A 26,697-nucleotide genomic window follows, 5' to 3' on the forward strand; every position below is an offset into this window, starting at 1 on the left:
CTTGCTTGTTTGTTTTGTTGTTTAGATTCCTGTTAAAGGTGATATCATATGGTATTTGTCTTTCACTGCCTGGCTTATTTCGCTCACTGCCTGAGCATTCGCTCAGCATAATGCTTTCCAGTTCCATCCATGATGTTGCAAAGGGTAGGAGCTCCTTCTTCCTTTCTGCAGCATAGAATTCCATTGTGTAAATGTACCATAGTTTTTGGATCCAGTCATCGGCCAATGGGCATTTAGGTTGCTTAAAAATATGGATCGCATTTGCGAGTCATCCATGCGCAGGGGCCATGCTAATCTTCTCTGTATCGTTCCAATTTTAGTTTATGTGCTGCCGAAGCGAGCACTATTTTGTTATTTAAAAACTCTTTAATATGCTTCTCAATGTTTCTCTGTTGTAAGAAAATCTCTTCCTCACACCCCTGATTACTGAGGAGAGAATAAAGATCAGAGAAAAGGGCAAAATCTTTACCAAACTGCTTGAGAACTGTGATTGCCTTGGCCACAGGAAGTGAATTGGTAAACAAATCTGTGTCTAAAAATCCTCTCCAAGTCCCATAAGTATGTGACTAACATTAAAGGACAATGGTTTCGGGGCAGGTGCACGTGCAGGGGTAGGAAAAGGTGAGTCGTTCAGCCTGATCTCGAGTCCTCATTACTGGGCAGGACAGTAAACAAGGGTCCAGATTCTGAAGTTTTGGAGCCATACCCGGGGTTTTATATGTTTTATCTTAATAGTAATGAGAAATCATCAAAGAGGTTTAAGTAGAGAAAAGATATAATCCAAGTTGGAAATTTTCGAAGATTAATCCGGTTGTAGGGTAAAGAATCTACTCTTGGATGGGGAGGGAAGAGTGGATTTAGGAGTTAGTTGGTTAGGAGACTGTAGGATTAGCATAGGGACAGCGAGGCAGAAGGAAGTGGTAGGACTTAAGATACATTTGGGAGGTAACAGCAATAGCCCTTGGACATGGATTGTATATGGGGGGGTGATGGGGGTGTCTATGGGGGTGTGGAGCAACAACTTTCAACCTTTTTCATTTCATGGCACACAAAAACTAATCGCTAAAATTCTGTGGCACACCAAAAAATATGTTTTTTTGCTGACCTGACAAAAAATAGGTATAATTTCCATTCATTCATATAGGAAGGCTATTGTTGTACTGGCTGTTGTCATTTTTTAATTTGACCATCTAAGGGAAAAGAGGCCAGTGCCATTGACTAAATAGTCAGGTATGGCATGTTTTAAAATTTTTTGTGGCATACCGGTTGCAAATCGCTGATGTGAAAAAGCAGATTTGATGGGGGGAGGGGGCACAGTAAAGGAATCTGCTTCTGGTGTGAGCGAGAGTCACGGGGAGATGCAAGTGTGAACATGGAGTTCAAAAGTCAAATATAGGAACTGTTTTTCTAACTAATTTAAATATTGTTCAAAAAAACATGATTGATAATGATTTCATACAGAGTATTTTCAACCACTCAGGTGGTTGGGTGTTGTCCCACAAAGTGAAAAGTCAAAGGTTTGATTCCCAGTCAGGGCGCGTGCCTGGGTTAGGTCCAGGTTAGGGTCTGTGCAAGAGGTAACTGATCAATGCTTCTCACTCACATGGATGTTTCCCTCCCTCCCTTTCTCCCTCCTTTCCCCTCTTTCTAAAAATAAATAAGTCAAATCTTTTTAAAAAGTAATTTATGAATTGATCATAATTTTTGTGAGTTCCCTTGTTATTGGAGATCTGGGTTATTTTCAATGTTTCACTGTTAGTTATTTTTTCTCAGGTACTGTACTGGTTTGGTACATTTTAGGGTGAGACAGACCCTCAAAAATATTAAGCAGCTTGCTTAAACTCATGCTATTATCTTACTCAACCTCTGATAGCAGTGAGTTTTCTTTAAGGTTTTATTTATTTATTTTTAGATAGGAAGTGGGGGAGGAAGGGAGGGAGAGAAATATCAATGTGTGGTAGCCTTTCACATGCCCCCAAACAGGGAGCTGGCCAGCAACCCGGGCACGTGCCCTGACTGGGAATTGAACCGGCCAGGGCAGCAGTTGAGTATTTTTAACCTGCCAATTTGATAGGACAAAAATAGCCCCTGTTACTCTTTAATATTTATTGGACAAGTAATTCATATGACTTTGAGCAATTTACTTAAATGCTCTAAGTAGGTATCAATTTATTCATTATGAAATGGGAATAAAAGTGTTGAGAATTGGATAATTCATATAGAGTACTTAACACAGTAGCATGTAATTAAAGCTCCCCAAAGTTATTATTATTATAGTCATTATATAAAAATTAAAAATAGCCCTAGCAGGAGTGCCTCAATGAATTGAGTGCTGGCCTGTGAACCGAAGGATTGCCAGTTTGAATCCCAGTCAGGGCACATGCCTGGATGGCAGGCCAGGTCTGCAGTTGGGGGTGCACGAGAGACAACCACACATCGCTGTTTCTCCCCATCTTTCTCTTTCCCTTCCACGCTCTAAAAATAAATAAATAAAATATTTTTAGAATTAATTTATTTTTAGAGAGAGTGTAAGGAAGAGAGAAAGAGGGAGAGAACCATCAATGTGTGGTTGTCTCTAACACGCCCCCTAGAGGAGACCTGGCCTGCAACCCAGGCATGTGCCCTGACTGGGACTGGAACTGGTGACCCTTTGCTTTGCAGTCTAGCGGTCTATCCGCTGAGCCACACCAACCAGGGCAAATAAAATATTTTTTTAAGAAACTAAAAATAAAAATAAACCAAAGTAAGAAAATAAAAATATCCTGTAATCCAAAGCTATTATCACGAAAATTTTGGATCTTTTCTGAATAGGCATCTCTCTGCACATAACTTATTAACTGGAAAAAAAGTAAGTTATAAAACCACAAGTACAATTCTTATCTTACAAGCTTATTTGTAGCTTTGCCGGTACAACTAGTCACATCATTTACTTTCTGAAATAACCTTTTCTTTTTATTGTTTTTAAACTTTATATAAGTGGTGTTAGACTCCATATCCCATTGTGATTTCATTTATGAAGAAACATTGTTGTTCAAATCACTCGGTCCCAACACTGAATCAAAATACACCTCAATTTATTATATATTCCCCTTTCGGTGGACGTTTGTTTTGTTTTTAGAATTTGCTTTCTCTCTCTTTCTTTCAGATTTTATTTATATATTTTTAGAGAGAGGGGAAGGGAGAGAGAAAGAGAGGGAGAGAAAGATCGATGTGCACGAGAAACATCAATCCATTGCCTTACACACTCACCCAACTAGGGGCCAGCATGCTACTTAGGCATGTGCCCTGACCTGGAATCAAACCCACAACCCACCAATTGCAGAATCCACTGAGACACACCAGCCCAAGCTGATTTTGCTCTCTTAATGCTTCTGCAAACATCTGGTGTGTTGGTCCATGCAAGAGTTTCTCCAGAGTGAATATGCTTTGTTCCTCCGTGGTAGCTTCCTCCGTACACCTCTCACCACACCATCGGTGCACTCCTACTGTTTGTTCTGCAACAGAGGATACTGCACGTGGCCGCCCCGCTCCACCTCCTGATAGACCCTCCTGAAAGAGAAGTTATCTTTCACCTGTGTCTCAGGAAAAGCTGTTCTTGGTGACGGCACAGGTGATCCACAAGAGTCCATGGCATGTTGCAAAATATGTTACCATTTATCTGCTTTTGACAAGTGTGAGCCTCTATTTCAATGTGTGTTATGATTTCTATTCCTTGTGGCATCTTTAATTTTTCATCCAACAGAAAGCGGATTACAGGTTGGGAACTGGGTGGCCCTGGACTCTGGCAGAGGAAAGATGGATGGAAGCAAACTGGAGTATCGAGAGGAGACTGGGTAGTGTGGCCTCAGTTTTGTTGATATTCTAAGAGGCAAGGCGGTCTTTGAGAGTGAGGAAGTGGGAATTAAATTGAGGGCCTGAGACAAGAGTTGTTTAGAGGATTAGGAGAGGGACGTGACAAACAATGAGTGTGAAAACTGAATGGTATCGAAGGCCTGGCTGTTCGGCACCTGGATCTACGGTGGTACCTATTTCACGTGTGTGGTTTTTCTCCAGGCAGTGCTTTTACCTGGGATAGGAGTACAGAAGGCACATTTTAGCACTAACTTCTAACTCATACCAATAGTAGTTTAAGGGAGTAGTAGGAGGTAACTTGAATAAATATTAAAATTTCCTTACACCCCTGCCTGGTAAAAACACTCGACAGACTAGGGAAAGAAGGGTACTTCCTCAACCTGAAAGAAGGAATGTACAAAAACCTCACAACTAACATTATACTTAACGGTGAGAGCCTGGATGCTTTCTCCCTCAGATAAGGAACAGACCATGATGTCTGCCCCTACGACTTCTATTCACTTTAGGACTGCAAGTCCTGAGGACATTAAGGCAAGAAAATAAAATAAAGGCATCCAGATTGAACAGAAGAAGTAAAAGTATCTCCATTTGCAGATGGCATGATCCTGTGTCAAGAAAATCCTGAGCATTTGCTAAAAATTTATTTTAAATATATTTTATTGATTATGCCATTACAGTTGTTCCATTTCCCCCCTACATTCCCCACAACCCTGCACACCCCCTCCCCACTTCCCCCCTTTATTTCATGTCCATATGTCACAAGTTTTTTAGCTTCTGTATTTTTCATATTATACTTGCCCTCTCCCTGTCTATTTTCTACCTACCATCTATGCTATTTATTCTCTGTGCCTTCTCCCCCCTTCTCCTCCTCCCAATCCCCTATTGTTAAACCTCCCTGTGATCTCCATTTCTATGGTTCCACTCCTGATCTAGCTGTCCACTTAGTTTGCTTTTGTTTTAGGTGTGGTTGTTAATAACTGTGAATTTGCTGTCCTTTCACTGTTCATATTTTTCATCTTCTTTTTCTTAGGTAAGTCCCTTTAACACTTCATATAATAAGGGCTTGGTGATGATGAACTCCTTGAATTTGACCTTATCTGAGAAGCACTTTATCTGTCCTTCCATTCTAAATGAAAGCTTTGCTGAATAGAGTAATCTTGGCTGTAGGTCTTTGGATTTCATGACTTGGAATACTTCTTTCCAGCCCCTTCTTGCCTGCAAGGTCTCTTTTGAGGAAATCTGCTGACAGTCTGATGGGAACTCCTTTGTAGGTGACTGTTCCCTTATCTCTTGCTGCTTCTAGAATTCTCTCCTTCATTTTAATCTTGGCTAATGTAATTATGATGTGCCTTGGTGTGTTCCTCTTTGGGTCCATCTTCTTTGGGACTCTCTGAGCTTCCTGGACTTCCTGGAAGTCTATTTCCTTTGCCAGACCGGGGAAGTTCTCCTTTAGCATTTGTTCAAATAAGTTTTCCACTCATGGCTGTTCCTCTTCCCCTTCTCGTACCCCTATAATTCAGGTTTTGGAATGTTTAAAGATGTCCTGGAGGTTTCTGAGCCTCTCCTCATTTTTTTGAATTCTTGTTTCTTTATTCTTTTCTGGTTGTATGTTTAGTTCTTCCTTCTGGTCCACTCCATTGGTTTGAGTCCCAGTTTCCTTTCCATCACTATTGGTTTCCTGTGCATTTCCCTTCATTTCAATTATTTTAGCCTTCGTATGTTCCTCTAATTTGTGACTATAATCAACCAGTTCTGTGAGCATCCTGATCACCAGTGTCTTGAATTGTGCATCTGAGAGGTTTGCTATTTCATGGTCGCTTAAAGTTATTGGCTCTGGGGCTTTGAGTTCTTCTTGAGCCATATTTTGGACTGTTTGTGCCTGTTACATACGAGGAGCAGAGCCCTAGGTGTTCACGAGGGGGGGGCAACCCAGTCGCTGAGTGGTGACGCTGTATGTGGGGGCACGGTCAAAGGAAATCAATGGTGGGGCCCTTTTGCCTCCTCCCGCTGCAGGGGCCACACGGTCCATCTTACTGCTCACTCCTTTGCTGGGTTTATCTGCGCGCATGAATGTGCAACCACACTCAGGCTGCCCCGCACCCTCACTGGGTCCGAGATGCTACCCTGGCTGCCTGCGCGCCTGGGTCAGGGGATCTTTCCTGCCTGACCCTGCTCCGCTGCTGGCTCCGCCCCTCTTAATGGTCCGGGTTGAAAGGTTTGTTGTTTTCAGACTTCCGTATAGTTCAGTTTTCTGTTCTTTGGCTATGTCTTTGTTTACTAAACCTTTGTTGTATTCAAACTTGGTTGTGGGAGAAGGCAGTGTTTTCACCTATGCCTCCATCTTGGCGGAAGTCTATTTACTATAATTTAAAAAGATGCACTGATACATACTACAACATGGATGAACCATGGAAACACACCGAGAGTCAGTGAGAAAGAACCACATACTGTATTATTGTACTCAGACAGTATGTCCACAACACACAAACCCAGAGACAGAAGGTAGGTTAGTGGTTGCCCAGTTCTGGAAGAAATGGACGGTGACTTCTGAAGGGTATATATGGGGCTTCTTTTTGTGGTGATAAAAACATTCTAAAATGGACTGATGATAGGTACAAAACTCTGAACACACTAAAAACCACTTAAGTGTACACTTTAAATGAGTGAATTATGTGTTATATGAATTATAGGTCAATAGAGCCACTACAAAAAAACCAGCTGGTTGGTGTGGCTCAGTGGACTGAGCGCAGGCCTGCAAACCAAAGGACTGCCGGTTCAATTCCCAGTCAGGGCACACGCCTGGGTTGCAGGACAAGTCCCCAGTAGCGGATGCACAAGAGGCAACCACAGATTGATGTTTCTCTCCCTTCCCTTCTCTCTAAAAATTAATAAGTAAAATCTTTAAAAATTAAAAAAACTGTGGTGTTAGGCACTATGCAAAGCAGAGGAAGGTCGCCTCTCCCATCTCAGCAATTCTCGGACAAACAGAAGCAGAGTTCCTCCGTGCAGATCTCAAGTAATGCTGACCCGTTGCTGTACATTCGAGCGGGGCTGGATTCCTCTGGTGGTATCATGCCTTATATCCTTATCCAGTGAGTGCTGACCCTCTTTGCACGTCCACAAAAACGTAGCACAGGGCACAGTATGAAGAAGGGAGCTTCATTCAACAAAGGGATTAAAACACTCAGGAAAGGTCTTGCAACTGCAATTTTATTTTGTGAAAATAAACAGCTTATTGGGAGTTCAAATTGCTCCAAAAATCCCAAAAAACAAAAAAGAAATACACACAGAAGCATGTGAGGTGATGGGGGAGGGAGGATGGTCTTTAGAACTTTGGCAGACTGTGCCAGCATGGACCCAAGTGACAGGAGCCAGTCCTTGGAACAGGTCCTGGCCACTGCTCTGGGACTGTGGAGGGCTGACCTTGACTGGTAAAGGGGTGGAACACAGACTTCATCACTAAGGAAGTGGCAGGCACCTTGAGTCCCTTTAAATGCAGGGAAGAACCACTTCAGAGGACCTTTTCCCCCATCAAAGCTGGGGGCTGGAGGTTAGGGGCCACTGAGGGAGAGGGGGTGCTGGTGGAGACGAACCAGACAAAGTGTCTTCTCACATGGTACTCTGCCCTTACACTGGGCAGAGGACAAGGAAGATGAAGCCAGGAACCCGTGGAGCTGAGCAAAGGAGAAAAACTTGGGTGAGGTAAAAGCTAACGTCCAGGGACGGGGTCTAGATGAAGAAGCAACAGGCTAGAGCTTGCAGCAGCAGCCGCCATGCAGACCGGATGCGGGGCCGGGCACGTGGGGACAACGGAAGAGGGAGGAGGCAAGTACCAGAGGTAGAGAGAAGGGGATCTTTGCCCAGGTCCATCCACCACTGCACGTATGGGAAGAATGACGCACTACTTTTCAACTCTCTTTCTTTTAAAGATTTTTTTTGTGGGTTTTGTTTTGTTTTTTAAAAAAGCCTTACGATCAGCTACTGGTTACATCTACAAAATGTAAAGTACTGTGGTTACCAGTCACTTTACAGAACAGTCCAGAGTGGTCAAATATTGACCAATAAAGTTTCCTTTTTTTTCTCGCTTCTGAATCATTACTACTCGATGGGTCACTCAACAGCCTGCATAGGTCACAGGGCAGCTTAGTGAGCAGACTTGGTGACCAAGGAAAGAGGCTGGGCCTGGAGTACCGGGAGGGCCTGGTGGGCATGGAGCGTGGCGGGGAAGGAAGGCGGGGAAGTCAGCAGAGCTGCGGGCACAGACCCCAGGGGGAGGGGCCGGGAGAGGAGTGGGGGCTGGCTGCCCATCTGGGCAGAGGATGTGGCTGCAGCCTTAGCGGACAGGAAGGCAGCTGAATGAAGAGCCAGCTGGGCCCGGGTCTCTGGCTTGGTGGTGAGGGAGAGAGGCTGGGCTTGCTCTGAGTGGGTCGCAGCAGGGGCAGCCGGCGAGGCCAAGGCTGCGGAGGGGGTAGCCGGGGAGTCCAGCATGCTGCCATGGGAAGAGGCAGGGCTGTCACAGGGCTTCTCAGGGGGCAGGTACTGAACACACGGCTTCTTGCTTTTGGAGGCCAGAGTACCTAGGGGGAAAAAGACCACGAGAAAGTGAGCAGCTAGTAGCTCAGGTGAGGCAGAGGCTGCAGAAGAGGCCTGGCTGTACACATCTTCTCTGGAAACAAAAGAATCCTTCCAGGGTGGAAAGCGAGGAGCTGAAATGATGTCCAAGGCTTTCAGGACTAGAAAGTTGCATCCAAGGACAGCTAGAGTGCAGAGACGGGGCAAAGCCACAGTGACCAAGAATGATTCAGTGTCTGACTGGAGAAGACAGCTCATCACCTTCCTTGCCTAAATCTCATCCTTTTGAGGATGGAGCTCCACTCAACTGGCTTTAAAAATCTTTAGTTTATGGTACGATCAGAGATGGTGTAGCACCTGCTAAGCAGCATGCAGTACAGTGGATTTTGCATCATATACATTATTTGTGTGTGCTAATATGTAGATGAATACACAAATTATGTAGATACAAGAAAGAAAGAGAAAGAAAGAAAGAAAGAGAGACGAGGAGCCAAAGTCCTTTAGAGGGTAGCAGCAGCTTCACGCTTGTCCCGGAGTGAGCATGAGATGGAGGCGTGACCTAAATGCTTGTCAGAGCGGGAATACCTCCGCACCAGGTGCAATTCTGGTGTACGGATTTTTGGCACAAAGTGGCCCCTAAACTGACACAAACTATTCTTGTGTTTGACCAACCCAAAACACTGGAGGCAAAGGTGATTCTGTTGGACTCACTGCCAGGAGGTATGTCAGTCTCTAAGGTGCTGCCTTCCTAAGGGAATTTCAGCTACATTCAGTTTTTACCTCGTGCATTGATTTTTTCAAACCTCCCACTGAGACACAACTGAAGTGAACGCAAAAGCTCCTAAGCTTCAAAGTGAGAAAGTACTTGGGATCCAATCCTGCCCCCGCCATTTTGCCAGCACAGTGACTGGGAAAATTTCTTAACTTCTCTGAGTCTCTTAATTGGCCGTCTCTAAAAAGGCGGTTAATAGTAACACTCACTTGAGTACACGTGTGAGGCAGCAGCCCCGAAAAATGGCAAATGGCAGCTGTTGGAATCCAGCACCGTCCTCGCACCCACCACAGACCCGGGGACAACACGCGCGGGAGGGGGCGGATGTGACAGCGGGAAGGCAGAGAAAAGAGGCAGTGACCTCCTCAAGACTCACCCTCTGCCTCTTGGGCTTGCTGCTGGGACTGGGTCTGTGACAGCTGCTTTTCTCTCTTCCTCTTCTTTTTCTTACCCTAAAAAATATGGCCAAAGGAAGAGGTGCCTGAGACAGAGCAATTGGCTTTTCAGGGTGCTGTCCAGATAGGAAGCAGGGCACCACCAGATCAGACGGGCCCCGCCCAGGGGTGCCGCCCTCCCCACCCCCTGCGATCCTTCCTCTCTAATCCTCTCTAAGTTGGGTGTCCTGCTCTTTGGAGGGCCTCCCTGTCTCACTGTACTTCAGGCTTGTTTTTCCATCTCTCTCCCTAGCACGGTGGTTCTTGATCTTTTCTTGAGGTGTCCCTAGGTCCCACTGAAAAGTCTAATACAGCTACAAACCCACTTGCTGGAAAAAAGCAAACAAGAACACACATACAAAAACCTGCCTAGTTTCAGGGAATTATCAGACATGCCGGCTGAGGTGCATGCACTGGTCTCTAAGCCCCAAACTAGGAACCCCTGGCGGAGGACATTCCACCGCCGGAGCTAGCACACGGCTCACGCTGCTCCCTGAAGTAGGGAGTTGCAGGATGGGTCCAGGCCAGTGGAAGGGGCACCAACTTAAGTCTGTTGTCAGGACATCAAAACCATGCCCTCGTTGATCTCCCCAGAACTGAAATGCCTTCTGTATTTCTGTAGAAACACAGGCATCTCCCTGGCCTTAGGAGTCCTCCATCCATGTTGCGGATTTCCCTCTCCCCCTTCCGCGTGCCTGTGCCGCTCCTGGGGTCTGGGTGGGCACGTACGTAGTTGTCCCGGGCTGACCAGGTGGGGTAGAGCTGGGAGTGAAGCTGCCGCTCCTTCCGGGCCAGTTCGTAGTACTTGGCCTGCTCTTCTCGGGACAGGTTGTGCCACTGTGGGAGACAGGGCCAGAGAGGGCAGGGAGCAATGAATGCAGGGGACAAGGCCCATGCCACCTGGAGGGCTAGTGCAGATCTTACCTTTCTTCCCAGGATCTGGTTAATGGCTGCGCTTTCCTTCAGGGTGCACTCAGCCACCACCTTGGCCCTCATCTCCTTCATATACAACATGAAGGCATTAAGAGGCTTCTTCACGTGGGGTTTCTTCTCTTCCTCCTTTTTCACCGTGACGGGTGATTTCCTGGGAATAGGTTGGCACGTGTCAGCTGCCATCCAACTCCCCAGTCCCCCCCACCTCTGTGCTGCTAAGAGCCCACTGCTGGGAGGAGGGGAGATGAGCTGCCTAATGCTAATTCAGGTGGCTGCTCTCGGCACCTGAGCATCTCCCACTAGTAGCCCCAATTCTCTGGACCACCTAGGCCGTATTCTATGAAAGGAGAACTTCCTGAGGAAGGGGCAGAGGGTGGTGACGACAGCTGGGATGCACTGGCGATGGTGATGGAGAGGACGGGGCAGGACGCTTTGGCAGACGCAGGGGTGGGGCTTCCCTGCCCTTCACAGCCTGGTGCTCCGCTCAGCTCTGCCACGGGTCAGCCACGTGGCGGCGGGAAAACTTCTTTCTGCGGGTAGGGAAGCTAAAAGCTTTCTCTGACTCTCTTGCAGCCTCTAAATCCTGACTGTAAAACTTTTTCTTTGTCTCAGAGAGTCAAGGGGGACAGTTCCCAGGGGAAAGGATTTGGCTGAGGGAGGCTGCTGGGCCACCCTCTAAACGCTACTAGGAGAGAAAAATAAATAGCAACCGTCACCCAGAGACTGGCTACTCACGCGCTCACGGCTGGGCTCAGGCTGGGGGGTGCTGGCTCCTGCTTGACGATGGGGGAGACGATGGCGGGGTGGGGAATCCCTGAGGTGGGCAGACCAGGATGGGCCGGAGCCACCATGTGAGGGGAGAACCGACTGGAAACCAGGCTGTGCAGCAGGTTGAAAGGACACAAGAGGGATTCGGGCTGAACGTCTGTCACCCGGCAGAGGACGTGGGTGGCTCCCTGCCTTTAGCGCAGGGGCACGTATATACCTCTGCGGTGGCCGGGTTTGAGGAATGGACGGCCATTCACTGACCTTGCCGGACAGACCAGTTCAGGGAAGCACCCAACAAGCCTCCCCTTCCCCCGCAGGGTTCCTATTTCTGGTGCTGGAAGCCAGTAGGACGACAAACAGAAAAGAAGGTGTCACGGGTCAGAGATCACAGTACACAACGGGAAAACAAGGGCTCGTGTGGGCTGCATTTCTTTTGTCATCAGAAGTGCCGCTGTCAGGTAGAGCCGGCCCCTGTGGCAGAAGTCCCCTTCTGCTCCCCGCTCCCCTGACATCATTTCAGGAAAAATCAATCTCCCAGTCTCTGGCCTCAGCGACTATACTCAAAAGAGCTTCAGTGGACTTTCCACCGATTCCACCTTTTTTGGGGTCTATACACGTGTGTGTGTGCACAACTGCAAAAATCCAATGAGCTGTATTCCTCAGATGTATGTACTGTTATGTTTATCTTCAATGAAAAGCGGGTAATACGGTCATCTCCATGAATCGGACTGCACCAGAAACACTGAGATCCACAGGGCTTCCAAACTCAAAGGCAAGGCAGGTAGTGCAAGCAAGTAAAGCAGGCCAGATGCAGTACCATGGTCTGGTGGTGGGTTCTGGGAAAACTACAGAACCCCTAAGAAGTGGTTCTCAGAGTGTGTCCAGATCAGACACACCAGGAGTTAGGTAGGGGGAAAAAAGCTTTAGGGCATAAAGGCCAGCATGTGGGGCCACGTGACCAGAGGGTTGCATGCTAGGGCTTTGAAATTCTTCTCTTGGAGAGATCGGGAAAGGGTGACCCTGTGGGCATGAGAATCCTTCCCACCAGGGAGGTGGGAGAAAAGTCACGTCTGGGCCTCCTCGTTTGCTGCCAGGAGAAGGCCGTTTAACGGTCAGAAGTGGCAAGGACATTGGCAGACAACCATTCCCTGCACTGCCACTTTGTGTCACAGCCCGCCCCTGGACTCACCTGGACATTGAGGCGTTCATGGCGAGGGCAGGGTAGGGGTGCCGGAAGCCCCCGGGAGGAAGGGAGTACATGGGCTGTCCTTGCCTGCAGGGGTGAGGAGCAAGGAAATCTGGTCAGCATATTGGGTAAAATGGGAGTGTTCAGGACAGGGAAGGAGAGGGGCTGGGGAGAAAGATGAGAAATAAATGGCAGGAAGTGGGAGGTAAGGACTGGGAGGAACCTGGGGGGGTGGGGCAGCTGGAGGTCGAGCAGGCAGAACTGAGCAGGAGGAAGGCACGAGGTAAGAGAGGCCCCAAGTTTCCTTACTGTGGGACGAGCCAGCCGAGGGGGTGGGGGATCTGTCCGACAGCCCCAGGAGACAGTGGGTAATATGGAGACAGCTCAGACGGGTGAGGAGGCCTGGGGATTCCTGCTTCCAGAGAGAGACGTGTCAGACTGCTCCCTGGCCCTACCGAAGCACTTCACAATAACACCATCTGGCTCCTTGCCCCGGGTCCCCAGGTGCTCTGGAGCGCGGAAGACCCTTTCCTTCGTTATCCCCGCCCTGCCACCCCCTAGCTCTGCTGGCCAGCTGGTCAAGGACATATTCAGGAAGGCTGGACTAAGGCAGTCTCTCTGGCTACACGGATCCCATCTCTGTTGGCAGCATTAACTCCCAGCTGCTTACACGGGAGTCAGGATGGAAGAGCGGGGCAGGAAATTCTGCACGGACAGACCTGAGCTCACTACTTCTCTAGGAAACCTGCCTCATCTATGGAGAAACAAACTTTGGATTCCAAGCCTACACTTGTCCTCCTTTTTATCTGTAAGTTGCAGTAATTGTTTCTCTAAAGAAGGGCCCCCCAAATACTTTGATCCACAGTAACTCTGCAGGAATTTCATGAAGACTATGGCTCCCCAGGACAGATGGGTCTGGTGAACAAGTTAAAAAGGAGCTGACTCAGCCTTGCTGCTTTACAGCCTGGCTAGGCCCAATTACCTGAAACATTCAGGTTAGAGTAAAGGTCTTGGTCTAGGGAGGCACCGCCTGCAGTGTGCTAGACTTCAAGGAGAATAAAAAAAGACACTCCCCCGTCCAGCGGAGCTTGTTTCCCCCCCGAAGTGTTAAGAAACTCTAAAGTAAAAGAAACAAGGACTGGGAAACCCCAAACAGCTGATGAAGAGCCAGGTTCCATCTCACTTAATTCCCTTTCACCCCGACAATAACCCTGGGGTGTAGCAGAGGGGGCAAATGAGGAGAACCGAAGTGGCTGAAGTTAATGGTTAAGGCTACAGCCAACCGAGAGTTGGAGACGTGAGTCGAACCCAGGTCAAATGGGTGCTCCCCGAGGAGAGCGGCCCGCCCCCTGCCCCCCCTCTCGGAGCTCGGCCCAGGCCCGCCCCTGCAGCAGTAGACTCACCTGTTTTTGGATCAATCTCAGGGGAGAGGTGCGTGGGAGGGGAGCCGGGGGAAAAGTGGTCGTTGCTGTAGGTGATGAGGGGTGTCAACGGGTGCATGTGATGCGGGTGCTGAACAACAGGAACTTTATTCGACTGAAAGATGGAGAGAAAAAGACTAGGGACAGTTGCCAAGGACACGGAGAGTAAAATCAGCTGTTATTTACCACATCGAATTTGTGCCAGGGATTTTCCAGGCGACACCCCCCTCAATCCTCCTACAGCCCCTGAGAGACAGTCGCAGAGGAGGCATCACACCCACCTTCCAACCAGCCGGCTGTCACTTCCAGGCCGCACAGACACAACCCCAGGGCACTTCCAGTCACACCCCACTCCGCTGACCGAATCACCCCATGGTTTCATTTGAAACGCCAGTGAATGGAAGGGGTGCATACCGTTATTTATATAACTACTGAGAGAGAAAAAACCCTGGCACACCACGGACATATCCCGATTTCAGAAATGTTAACAATGGGAATAACCTGCATGTCCTAGAATCGGTAAACTGAATCGATTTTTGAAATGCTTTGGAGCAATCTAACAGTTAACAATAGGACCTTATAAAAATAGCTGTAATTTACCCTGCACTACAAGCACAGGGCTAGGCTAATGCCTGGTCCCTACTATATCCTACCCAAGGAGCTATGATTATGGCCACCTGAGGATGAAGAAACTGAGCTCGGAAAGCTCAAGTGACTTAGCCTGGGACACAGAGCTGGTAAGTGGAAGAACTGGATTCACATCACCATTTTCTCTGTAGTATCAGCTTCCCCCAAAGCCTGATCAAAACACCTTGGTCAGAGGGAAAGGCTAGACATATTTTTTTAATTCGTCTGTTTAACAAAGAGATTTGTAAAAAGGATGGTGATATGGAGGCAGCTGAAGGGCTTGAACTCCAAACTGCTGTCTTAAGTTTGAACTTTCCATGTCTTAGATTCCAGAAGCCCTTTTTCCCTTTCACGTGGTACCCACTTGGTACTCACAATGCAAACTCCAGTCTGTACACCTCCTAGACAGCTCTGTGCTGGCGGCAGTCATAGTCCATTTTTAGTATGTGAGGCAGAGATGAGAGGTAAGAGTCCTGGAGCAAGGCCCAGAGCCCAGGGCTCCAGACCTGCAGATGTGAGGCTGAGAGTTCAGACCTTCTCAACCACAGCCACTAGGTGGCGCTGGCACCGGGCTGGGCCCTGCAGGTAGCTGGTGTTGAACAACTTCCTATGGTTCTCCCCACAGATAGCTCAGAATTATAGAATGACTACAATGAGACAAAGAAACAACAAAAAACTCCTCCATGATAAAAAAAAGACTAAACAAAAGAATACCAAAATACAAAATATAAACAGTAGTTATGTTTGAGTGGTGGAACTATGGGTGATTTTGTTTTGTCTCCCTTTCTGTATTTTCTAACTTTTAACTATTATCTAGTTTTTTAAATATTTTATTTATTTGTCTTTAGAGGGGAAGTGAAGGAGAGAAGGAGAGAAATATCAATGTATGGTTGCCTCTTGCAAGTCCCCTGCTGGGAACTGGCCTGCAACCCAGGCACGTGCCCTGACTGGGAATTGAACCACGATCGTGTGGTTCGCAGGCCTGCACTCAATCCATTGAGCTACACCAGCCAGGGCTACTATTATCTATTTAAAATGTATACTTAGAACAAACACAAATTTTCTTAGAAATAAATAGAAACTATGTTATAAAGCATTAGAAACTGCAATCACCCCAGCCTTATCCAGTCACTATTAGCATTTTGGTGTGTCTCCATTAAGTTAGACATTTTATGCATGTTTTTACTTACATTTATTTATATTATTTATAACCATATTTTTAATTAGAAGATTTTTCAGCTTTACTGAGGTATAACTGACAAATACAACTGTAATATATTGGAAGTGTACAATGTAATGATTTGGGAGATATATATCCATTAAAAAATGCTGAATAGTATTATGAAATCCTGACTGCCTGTGTGCAGTTGATTTTGGCCTCATCAGGAGGTGGCAAGTGGCACTGAATGAGTGACAGAATCAAGTAACAAAGCAGGAAAATGTCAGTTCCATTTGAAAATGTAAGGTATCCTTACTTAAATGCTGTTACTACAGGCTTCCAGTAGGTGGCATCATTGTCCAGAATATGGAAAGCCGTACGCTATTCCTTGGTCATGGTGAGTTGGAAGATGTGGTTAGTAAGGGAGACTGGCGGGCTCTTTAGGGCTGATTCAGGAAAGGCTCTCCTTGGAGGCCACCATCCCAGCAAAAGTTCCAGCTCGTTTTCTCCTCAGCTGCCTTCAGGACAAGGATGTCCAGAGTAGGAAAGCTGGGAACCTCCCTCCACCTCACAGTGGATAACCCAGTAAACAGCACACACAAGCAAAGGCACAAGCGTTCACTCAGCAAGGCAGCTGAAGCCAGCTTTCTCCAAAGAGCATCTCAGAACCCTCTTGGACCTAAATCCTTTAGTCTAGTCAAGCACACCCAACTCTTCCCTAGTCTAAGTGCTTCGTGCGTCAGTCTGTTTCTAGATTTGGTCCAAGCCCAAGTTCTTTAAACTCCCATCCCAGAGGAAGCAACATATCCTTTCTCCCACTGATTGGAACTTACTTTAATTTTTTTAATTTATTGATTTTATAGGGAGGAAGGGGGGAGAGAAGAGAGAGAGACAGAGAGAAACAGACTAATCATTTCACTCATTTATGCACCCATTGCTTGATTCTTGTATGTGCCCTGACAGGGGATTGAACCTGCAACCTTGGTATATCTGGATGACACTCTAACCAACTGAGTCACCTGGCCAGGGCTAGGACTCATTTTCAAGCTCCAAGTAGAGCCAACAGCACTCAGCTCCACCACAGATCCAGGAGCTACCTCTCAGCAGCTTGTGTGAGGCCCTCACAAAGCCTCCTGGCTCCTAGTGTTCACTATTTGCTTTTCTTCCTGATTCTCATTTCAGAGATAAGAAGGGCAGGGTTTGCAGCAAAGGCAAAGATGAGTCTCACCTGGGTGGCATCACTTACAAAGCAGGCCCCGACTGGCTGGCAGACCGCCCATGAAACATATTTGGAGTTTCACTGGTTCACTAACTAGACCTAGATTTTATTTATTTAAGAAATCTTTTCTATCTTCAGTCGGTTATCTATCTACTGATAGAGGCAACCTTTTTTCGTGACTAGACGTGTTTTCAAGACTCTGCTTAAACACAGGGCTGGGGGGAAGGAAACTGGAATTGTTCCTAAAACACCAGCCCGTTCACAGAATTGTAACACATGGGAGATCGGGATCTGGAGTGGTTGGGGGCCAGCAGGGGACCCGTTTCCCACAGTCTGCTGAGAGTGCTCATCTGTGAAGGAACGAGCATTTCCCAGGGCTCCCGGGCCACAGCTGCTAGACTCAGGGTTTCTCTGGTTCTCATATCTGGGTCACATCGTCAGCTAGGCCAGGCGTCTCTCAGTGTTTTTGATCATGCAACTCAATCAATAAAAAATGTCAGTTTTGCCATGTTCTTGTTGGTCTGTGCTGTTATTAGTATTTTAAAAATTTACTTATTGATTTCTTTTTTGTTTTGAGAGAGAAGGAGAGAGAGAGAAGAGGGCAGAGAGGGAGAGAGAAGGGAAGACAGGGGAAGAGAAAGAGAGAGATATCAATTCATTATTCCACTTATTGATACATTCACCAGTTGATACTTCTTTGTCCCCTGACAGGGGATCGAACCCCCAACCCTGGTGTATTGGGGTGACAGTCCAACTTAACTACCTGGCCAGGGTAAAACTAAGTCGTCTGTGAATCCATGGAGCAGGGCTCAGGCGACCTGCCCTATATGCTGCCATGTGCTTTGAACACCAACACGTAAGTGAAGCCCCTGTGTAACTGACCCCCCCATGTTGCGAACAGTCAAGGGGGAGTTCTTAGATGAAAACATATAAAGGACAGTGTCCCCCCCCAACTCAATAGGACACCTATGTGTGTTCCCTTCAGACATAATTAGACTCACTGCTCAGACTACAACTTCCTTTGCATGTGCCCCATTCCAGCTCCTAGAAAAGTCTCACTTACACTCCTTAGCCATCTCCCTCCTATCCCCATACACTGGCACACCACTTCAGTAACTATTCCTTCCACCTCTCGAGAACTCATCAAGTACTGGAAGACAGCTACCTGGTTCTCCAAGGCCTTCTTTTTATTTTCCTCACATGCCACAGCTTCTGGGCTCCTCACTCTTTTCTGGCCACCTGTTCATGCCACAGGTACCAAGTTGCGCAGCCAGAAGGCCGCAGGCTGGCCAAGCAGACAACCGATTCTGCATCCCTGAAGGCATGACTCAACTGCTGAACTAACTGGCCCTCCAGAATACACACCCTATTTGCATATTTCAAAGTTGCTAAGAGAATAGTTCTTCAAAGTTTTCAACACAGGAAAAAAAATTCTGTAACTATGTGACCAGAAAAAAAATCCTGAGGTGCCTTAGATTACATTACATGAGGCTGAAGGGTGGGAGGAAGAGACGAGAGGTTAATCAGTTCACAACTGTGGGCCAAAACCGATAAAAGACGGCACCCACCCTGAACTAGCCCTGCTTCACCTTCTCCCACCCCTTTATCTATAGCAAAGCAACTTCCATCTTTCTTCCCCAAACTCACTGTATGAAAGAGCCTATCAGCACCGGGACGGCACTCACGTCTGCTCCATCAGGCCTGCTGCCCTGGTTCTGACTGCCCACCCCAGGGCCTGGCCTTCGTCGGCCAGCGTGTGGCTCGACAAAATCCTCTCTTTCGTAAAAATGTTCGGCTGTGAGAGTTTTTGTGTGACACATGTGTGGTGACGGACGTGCACCAGACTTACTGTGACGATCAGTGCACAACACGTACAGATACCCAGTTGCCGCGCCGTACACCTGAAACTAACGCAGCGCAGTAGGTCAGTGATACCTCAGTGAGTTTTTGTGATACCTCAAAGAAAACTCAGATAACAACAGTAAGAACAGCAAGTATTTGTGTTGTACTGACTGGGCCAGGCAGTGGTCTTGTGGATGCTCTGGAGAATCTTGTCTATTTAGACAAAACACCTGTCCTCACAGTACTTACATTCTAACGGAAGAGGCAGGCAATAGACTAACTGAATAAACAATATATTAAATAGTGAAAAATGCTTAAGGGGGAAAACTAAGCCAGGGATGGCAGATAAGAAATGAAGGGAGAATGGGTTGGAAGTTACACAGGTTGGCCAGGGAAGGCCTCAATGAGAAATAACTTTCGAACAAATGCCTAAAGAAGTGGGGAGCTAGATGTGTGGACAGGTGAGGGGAAGCATTTTGGAGAAGGAACACGAGTCGAGTGGTTTTGAGGTGGGCATATGCTCAGCACATCAAGGAACCACAAGGAGGTCAGGGGACTAGAGAGAAGGAGGAGCAGAAGAGGGTCTATATTAATATGTTAACAAGTATTTCTGGAGCTCCTAATACATGACAAGCAGCGTGCTACAGGCTATGAAAGATAGAAAGACCAGCCAAGAGCCTCCTCCTCAGGCAACAGTGGAGATAAACTGCTCGGGGCACTGGAGTGTGTTCCGGTCCTTCCAAGCAGCGGCACTTTGAGGTCTCTGCAAATGGGATGGGGCAGAGAACTCTGAGCTAGATCTTCCCCATCAAAGCTCTCTCTTTCTCACTGTTTGCTGACATTAATGTTGCAAAAGAGAACCTGACATTACCTTTGTTTTTGTTCCTTTGGCCCTGGCCATTCCCCCCCACCCCCCCCACCCCCCCGCGCTATCATAAGTGCTTGTGGGGAAAAAATAAATCCTTGCAATTCAAATTGTTGCTAGGTAAATGTCAATGTTCATTTACTTTGCAGAATTTGGGTAAGCTCTTCCAATCTATAAATTCAAGGCTTTGTTCCTTAAGTTCACTCTGACTTTCATCTGTTGCCTTCTTCATTTGCTTTGGTCTCTCCTCAAGAACATTGTTTGCAGACTTCCCTCCCGTTTTTCTCCTCTGTCATCTTTCTCCGTGTTATCAGTGCACAGATTCGATTTGCCAAAATGTCCATTCGGCTCCGCACTAAGATTAATAAGCTGGGAGACAGGAGTGAGGATTCCCCAAAGCTAAATCTCAAGAGCAGGAGCTAATGGAAGGAATGACGGAGGCAGGTAACCATCGACCCTTCCAACACTCTGGGTGAGCGTTTGGTGAGAAGTGGGACATTCACAGGGCTCCAAGGCCTCTCCTACAGAGCACTGCAGTGGGAAGGCATGCCGGACACCACTGGAACCCAGGGGTCACAGTGCATGTCACCGGTATGGGACAAATGGACACTGCAGGCTGCTTCCTGGTATGATGCGCTCTGCACAACATCAGTGCGGTGTGTTCTTGCCAAACACACCGAGGAAACAATCAGATAAACCCAAATTGAGGGACATCCTCAAAAAGCCAAGGTCAGGTCAGGAAAGACAAAAGCAAAGGAACTCTGCTAGGTACAGGAGACTTGAGAGGCTGCGCATCTAAATGCAATATGATTCCGGACTGATTCCAGAAACACACACACACACACACACACGGCTGTAACAAACAATTACTGGACCATGTACCCAAACTGGAATCTATATTGTGAGATAGCTAATAATACAAAATGTTACTTTCTTGATTTTGGTAACTGTACTGTGGTTGCCATAAGGGAATATGTATGTTTGGTCAAAGAAAATACATCTACAGTATTCAGGGCTAAAGGGGCATAATGTCTCCAACTTACTCTCAAATTACTTAAAAAACAAAACAAAGCAAAACCCAAACCAGCGTGTGTGCACAGAGAGAGAGCAGAGGGGAGCACTGGGTACAACTTTTGAATCTGGGTAAAGCGTATATGGGAGTTCCTTGTATTACTTTTGCAATTTTCCCGGATGTTTGAGATTACTTCCAAGTAAAAGGAACACCGTGCGTGCAGTAAGAACTGAAATCAGTACCGGAGGTAGGACAGAGCAGTAACGTGGTGAGCTCTGGAGTCATTTTGGGTCTGCACAGGTGCACTGGTAAGAAGACGGAGACACTACAGGTCTCAAGGGAAACTACAGCCAGGATTTCCAGGCCAGGGCGGGTGTGCCAAGCACTGGCTGCTCAGCCCGGCGGTGGAGCAGCGGGCCAGCCACTCGTGAGAAGGAGGGTTTGTAGACACTGGCTTGACAACCGCTCACGGGACACGGGGCTTCGTGACCTACTTCTGAACGTGGCCCAACGTGTAATGCCGAAACAGGGTGCTTGCCTTCACTGAAGGGAACGCTTGGTCATCATCCAGGAGCCAAGTTACAAGTGCACGTGCACAAACAAGATGGAAATGCTGGGTAACAGAAGGTTTGTGAGTTGTGGGGCGATAGGTCTTTTTCTTCACGCTTTGGCATTTCTCCAGGGGTTCTACACAGTTCGTGAACTACTTTCACGGTAAAAAAAGATTTAATTTAAAGATGTACGTCCTGAATGAGAAGTGGGATTGGACCCAGGAGTAGAGAGGGGTTTTAGGAGGGGTGTATCAATTCTTCCCCAAACCATTTATTCTTCTAGTCACTCACGAGTGTCCCCTGAGCACCTCACGTGCACCAGGCATCGCGGCAGGCGCTGGGTAACATGAATGTGAAGAAAACATGCAATCGCTTCTCAGAGTTGGCCACGTTCTGGAAGTGTGTCTGTTTGTCTTGCACGGCCGGGCAGAGCTCCAGGGAAGCCGTGGAGGGAAAGAGGGGCGGGGCACACGGGGCCGCGGCAAGGGGTTGGTTACATATAAAAGATCGTTGTTGCTTAGCTTTCAGAGCTTGTTTTGAAGGCACAAAATCCAAGGGGTAATGACACTTAACTCCATCCCCACACTGGCCCGGTGACAACTTGGTTAAACACGTCTCTGTGAGAGGTGGCTGCGACCTGACTCACTGACTCCCCACAAGTCTGCAGGCTGTTTGCCTCATGTGCCCTTCTCCCAGGTCAAAACTCATCGGAGAATAACTGGCTCATGGCTCCAAAATGAATTTAATAGTCAAGTCTTTTCATTTTTCTAATAAAAAAGCCAGTGTCCAAACTTCCATGACTATTTCAGTAACCTTCAAGTCCTGCTTTTGCCTCTGGCCTGGAGAATCCAGCCCCTGGGATTGTCTCTAGAACCCCTTCCCCCTTTAAGGCCTTCCATTTGCAGGCAGGGCAGTGTTTCTCAACGCCGCCTGCCCCTCAGAACCTCCTGGAGAGCTTAAAACACTAAGATGCCAGCCCCACCCCCGATTAAATCATAACCTGGGAAGAGTAGATGCTAAATTCCATAGGCTCATTATCTCTATTACCGTTGCAATCCATCCATTTGATCTGGCACCTAATTCAGGACCTCATCACCTCTTAGTCTGCTAATTAAATGGCATTTTAATTGTCCTTCCCCCTTTTAATAACAGCCGTGGTGGTGGTGGCAGCGGCGGTGGTAGCAGCGATAGCAAGCTAGCAGTTGCTCACGGCTTACTTTGTGCTAGGCACAATGGTAAACTCATTACAATGCACTGGCTCATTTTCGCACAACTCCAAGAGGTCAAGTCCTTTTCTAATGCCCATTGATGGGTGAGGAAACCAAGGTAAAGAGAGATGAGGTAATCTGCCTGACGCTGCACAAATAAAGGCGAAGCTGGAGTCTGAACGCTCCGTATCACACAGCTGCAGCATACACACTGTCCTTCCCCAGTACCCCAGGCACTGGAATGAGATGCTTGGACTCGAACGTCTGAAACGGTGCTCTTTTTCCAACCTGTAGAATTTCAAGTCAGTGATAAGGTTTCCCCCCATAAACGTTCCCTAAGTTTTTGAGTCCTGTTTCTGGTTTCCCACATGAGACTGCGGAATATGATAACAGGCACTTTACTAGAAACGTATACATTTTTCTATCTCTGAGGGACTTTATCAACCGTTCATGCTCTATTCAGGGAAAGTACGAAGCCCCGTGAGGCTGGATTCAGATCTGCAGAGCACACCTTTTCAATTTGGCAGGCAGAGCTAGGGGTATGGAACCTTGCTGAGAATTTAGGAATTTCAGATATTTTTGTGTCACACCAAGGTAATAAATGAGGATGAGCAGCTGACTTATTGAGGTAAAGAGTCTAGCCCTGGCTGGTGTGGCTCAGTGGATTCAACGCTGGCCTGCGAACCAAAGGGTCGAGTGTGGGATCCATTCCCAGTCAGGGCACAAGCTTCAGTTGCGGACCAGGCCCCCAGTAGGGGGCGCATGAGAGGCAACCACATAGTGCTGTTTCTCCCCATATCTTTCTCACTCCCTTCCCCTCTCTGTAAACATAAATAAATAAAATCTTAGAAAAAGAAAAAGAATCTATAAAGGATATGGAAGCTTAGAGAAGGCAAAGAACTGACACTGAAATTATAGAGGCAGAGGATTGTAAAATACTGTCAGGCGTCATGGAGAAGAGAGAGCAGGGAAAATGACTGGACTTGGGTATTAGACGGCAAGTGGAGAGGTGAGCCAGGCTACAATGGGTTGGCTGAATAAATGCCACAAGGATGGAGGTGGAAGATCTAACTCTTGTGTAAAAAGTTGGGTAGGAAACATGGGAGTGGGGTGCGGAAGGATAATGCTCACAGGTAGAAGCGAGCTGGACACAGGCCTCTTATTTTATCTATCACACATGGGCTGTTCTGTGTAACAGGAAGGATGGCAAACTCAAAGAGTGCACGTGCTGGTTTTAAAGGGAGCTCACTTCTCTAAAAGTAGATGGAGATTTTAGACAATGTGTAGAGAGATGGTATGTGGAAGAAAGAGAGGAGGGGGCCCTGCCTTCTCAAAGTCTGGAGTGGGCTGCAGGATGCTGCAGAATGGAGGTGGGGGGCAGCAAAGACTTGAAACGGTTAAAGAGAGCTGGGCTGGGAGAGAACAGCCAGGTCTGTGGTAGGGTGGATGTGGGATGTCAGGTCCTCTACTGTGACAGGCTCTCACCACTAGAGGGCACCTGTACTTTGTGCTCAGCCATGCGAAATAGGTATCTGGAGGGGCATTCACCACCCTGGCCCGTTTCTGGGATGTTTGTTCAGCTCCTGGGATGCTCAGCGGCTGCTCATGTCTGATGACTGGCCACAGAACCTTTCACGGGCAGCCCGCACCAGACGGCTGGTCCTGCCACTCACTGTTGCTTACACAGTCACTGGCCTCTCCTAGACAGCGTGCGGAACGGTGGTCCCCAGCTGTCTCCCCAGCGGAGGGCTATGACAGCCATCTGAGAACTACAAGATGGTGCTCTGTAAAACACCACGGGCTTTGCTCCCATAAGTGCCCTCATGATTACTGGAGATCAGAGACTCATGGCATCATTATCTATCTTTATATATACCTTCTTTCTCTTCAAGTAGATGCTAAGCTTATAATGAAAAAGAATTATCAGGACTATCTTGAAATGTCTCGAATGCAAAGAAATAATATAACTGGGATTTGCTTTAAAACCACCTCGTGTGCCAGGAGGGGAAGTGTGGGGGGGAGGGAAGAGGTGGAATTTTCCATAATAAAGTTTTGAAAAACATTGTGCACTCCCAGGTCTCCTTATCTGTAAATGGCTAGGACACGCCAACTGGGCTTCCTTTTCGCTGCGCCTGCTGTGACTCTGAGACTCACAGTACAGGGGCAACACCAGTTAGCTCATGGGGTCCGTAGTCTGAAGGCAAGGATTGCTCTTAAGAGTCCTAGAAAGGAATGCAAGATTCCAGGATCATCTCTTACTCGCTTTCCATTTCAGTCCGGTGCAAGTCCTGAGGTGGTCAGGAGACCTACTGGGGCCCCTCCGTTCCTGCCTCCCAGGACCATCCAGACTGCTCTCTGCAGCCTGTGTAGCCACAGGCCTTGGAGGAACCCTGGCTGCCCCATGGGTTTTTCATGTGCATGTGTCTTACTTCACTCTTCCCTAGAACACACTGTAGAGAAGAGTTGCTTCAACTGTTGCCTACAGCTTCTCAAGGGAGAAGCAGCGGCTGAATGAGCTCCCACAAGGAAGGACAAGCACCACTGCCCAGCATAAGGGCCAGGGTTACCAGCCAGGGCCAGACGGCCTTTCCAATCACACACGCCCCAGGTGGGATGCTGCTGAGGTGGAAGGGGCAGGGAAGCGCACAGCCTCGCTGCTATAGCCCTGACAGCTGGGCTGCTCACACACCTGAGGCAACACCACCAGGTTCAGAAGCTTCGGGAGGGCGGAGGGAGGCAGTGACAGACAAGGTGAGCGAGAGTGTTCGTTCCTTCAGCACTTTGAGAGACAGACTTACCAAGTGTGCCGGGGACGGTGACCTGGCGTCTTTGACTGTAGCACTGGAGGGGACATCCAGGAGGGGCCATTTCATCTGCAGGTACTGTACGGGAGACAGAAAACACGAAGCAGCTGGTGAGCAGAGGAGGAACCCTGTGGCGGGGCTGCTGGCGAGTCAGAGATGTGATTCGCTGTAACGGTACACGCCCCATGCTGCCCGAATGGCCCCCATGAGGCAGAACATACATGCGTAACCACCACTACCACCAACAGCTCCCTGTCATTTTGGGGAGCACACACAACCCTACAGTGACCAAAATGTTCAAAGAGCCTGTTGGTGACGGTCACGTCCTCCCTGCTGTAGTCCTGGGCAAGCAGGGCTCAGGAGGGAGGAAAGGGTCTCAGACGGTGTTCCTGCGCCGTCAGTTCCATGTCCTACGGTGTCGCACGCAATAAGAAATTGCCTCTCCAGAAGGACCCGGTGAGTGGAAGAATAAAAACCATCTGCCTGGCACTTGCACAGTCACGGGTAATATCTATTCACAGTCAAGGTGCAGAACTTACTCCATTACAGTGTTTCTCAACCTTGAAAAGATAATCCAGTCCACACCCTGCCTTTTACTATGCATTACTGCAGAAGATCCAAACCAAACAGTGAAACAGCACGCGCGCGTGCACACACACATCCTTTAAACAAACGAAGGCTTCTCCTCAACCCTGGCGTGGCAGTCTTTGGCAAGAGTCCGTGGAGAGAGAGGCAGGGAGGCCCTGGGAGAGCCCACCTGCACGCAGGGCTCTGGAGCCCAGCGTCCAAGGGTTTAGGTTCTCACTCTGCCAGGGCGAGTGGTGTGACCCCAGGCAAGCGCCATAACCCTGAGTCTCAGTTCCTAAATCTGTAGAGCAAGGCCATTGTCATTAACTTTACTGGTTGTTAGAAGGATCAGGGACAGTGTCAGGCACTGAGCACGCTGCTGTGCATATGAGAGACCTCTGATAAACGGCAGCTGTGATTTCCACAAGCAAACCGTCAGTCCCTGCCAGCAGCGAAAGCACGCGTGTTGTCTTAGTGTCACGCTGACAAGGCGCCGCTGGGCAGCAGACCGGCCATGCAGACTCGGCCGGATCCCTGAGGCTGCTTGGAAAATGAAATCTCTAATAGGAAATGGTGGCTCCAGCAAGAGTTTCACACAGAGACAAAAAGAAGTCTTCGAATCATCTCTTGCTCTGGCCACACAATTCCAGGAAAAGTCATAGTTTGGCCTTGACTACGTGCACCAGATTGGATGGAGGGAGTGGGGCGGGAAGAGGCCGGGCTTTCCAAAAAGCATCCACGGGCAAGAATGACAATCCAAGGACACGTCTGCCAGGGGCTGGGGAGTGGCAGGCAGTGGACGAGACTGGCCACGTGGGCTGGCTGCAGGAGGTCTGCGGTGAGAGTGCGTGAAGGTGTGGGGCCCAGGGAGTAGGGACGGTCTTCCCACCCTGGGTCCTCCAGCC

General features: G+C 48.1%; 1 protein-coding gene and 1 pseudogene across 2 annotated transcripts in view; both read right to left on the reverse strand.

Annotated features, from left to right (window-relative positions):
- Window positions 1–244: 244 nt before the first annotated feature.
- LOC118982756 (uncharacterized) lies at window positions 245–344 on the reverse strand (annotated as a pseudogene).
- A 7,592-nt stretch (window positions 345–7,936) lies between these two features.
- TCF7L1 (transcription factor 7 like 1) overlaps window positions 7,937–26,697 on the reverse strand; it is a 151,508-nt gene continuing 132,747 nt past the window's right edge. For both annotated transcript variants that reach the window (XM_037039537.1, XM_037039545.1), the window contains 9 exons: window positions 25,220–25,303; window positions 13,921–14,053; window positions 12,827–12,929; window positions 12,521–12,604; window positions 11,299–11,442; window positions 10,555–10,714; window positions 10,360–10,467; window positions 9,573–9,648; window positions 7,937–8,429 (listed from right to left, as the gene is read on the reverse strand). In XM_037039537.1, the coding sequence (XP_036895432.1) occupies window positions 7,996–8,429; window positions 9,573–9,648; window positions 10,360–10,467; window positions 10,555–10,714; window positions 11,299–11,442; window positions 12,521–12,604; window positions 12,827–12,929; window positions 13,921–14,053; window positions 25,220–25,303 (1,326 nt within the window). In that variant the 3' untranslated portion in view covers window positions 7,937–7,995. The remainder of the gene's footprint in view (window positions 8,430–9,572; window positions 9,649–10,359; window positions 10,468–10,554; window positions 10,715–11,298; window positions 11,443–12,520; window positions 12,605–12,826; window positions 12,930–13,920; window positions 14,054–25,219; window positions 25,304–26,697) is intronic.

The sequence above is a fragment of the Sturnira hondurensis genome, unplaced genomic scaffold (assembly GCF_014824575.4).
Source record: "Sturnira hondurensis isolate 20B ecotype Veracruz unplaced genomic scaffold, ASM1482457v3 Scaffold0002039, whole genome shotgun sequence".
NCBI classification, from domain to species: Eukaryota; Metazoa; Chordata; class Mammalia; order Chiroptera; family Phyllostomidae; genus Sturnira; species Sturnira hondurensis.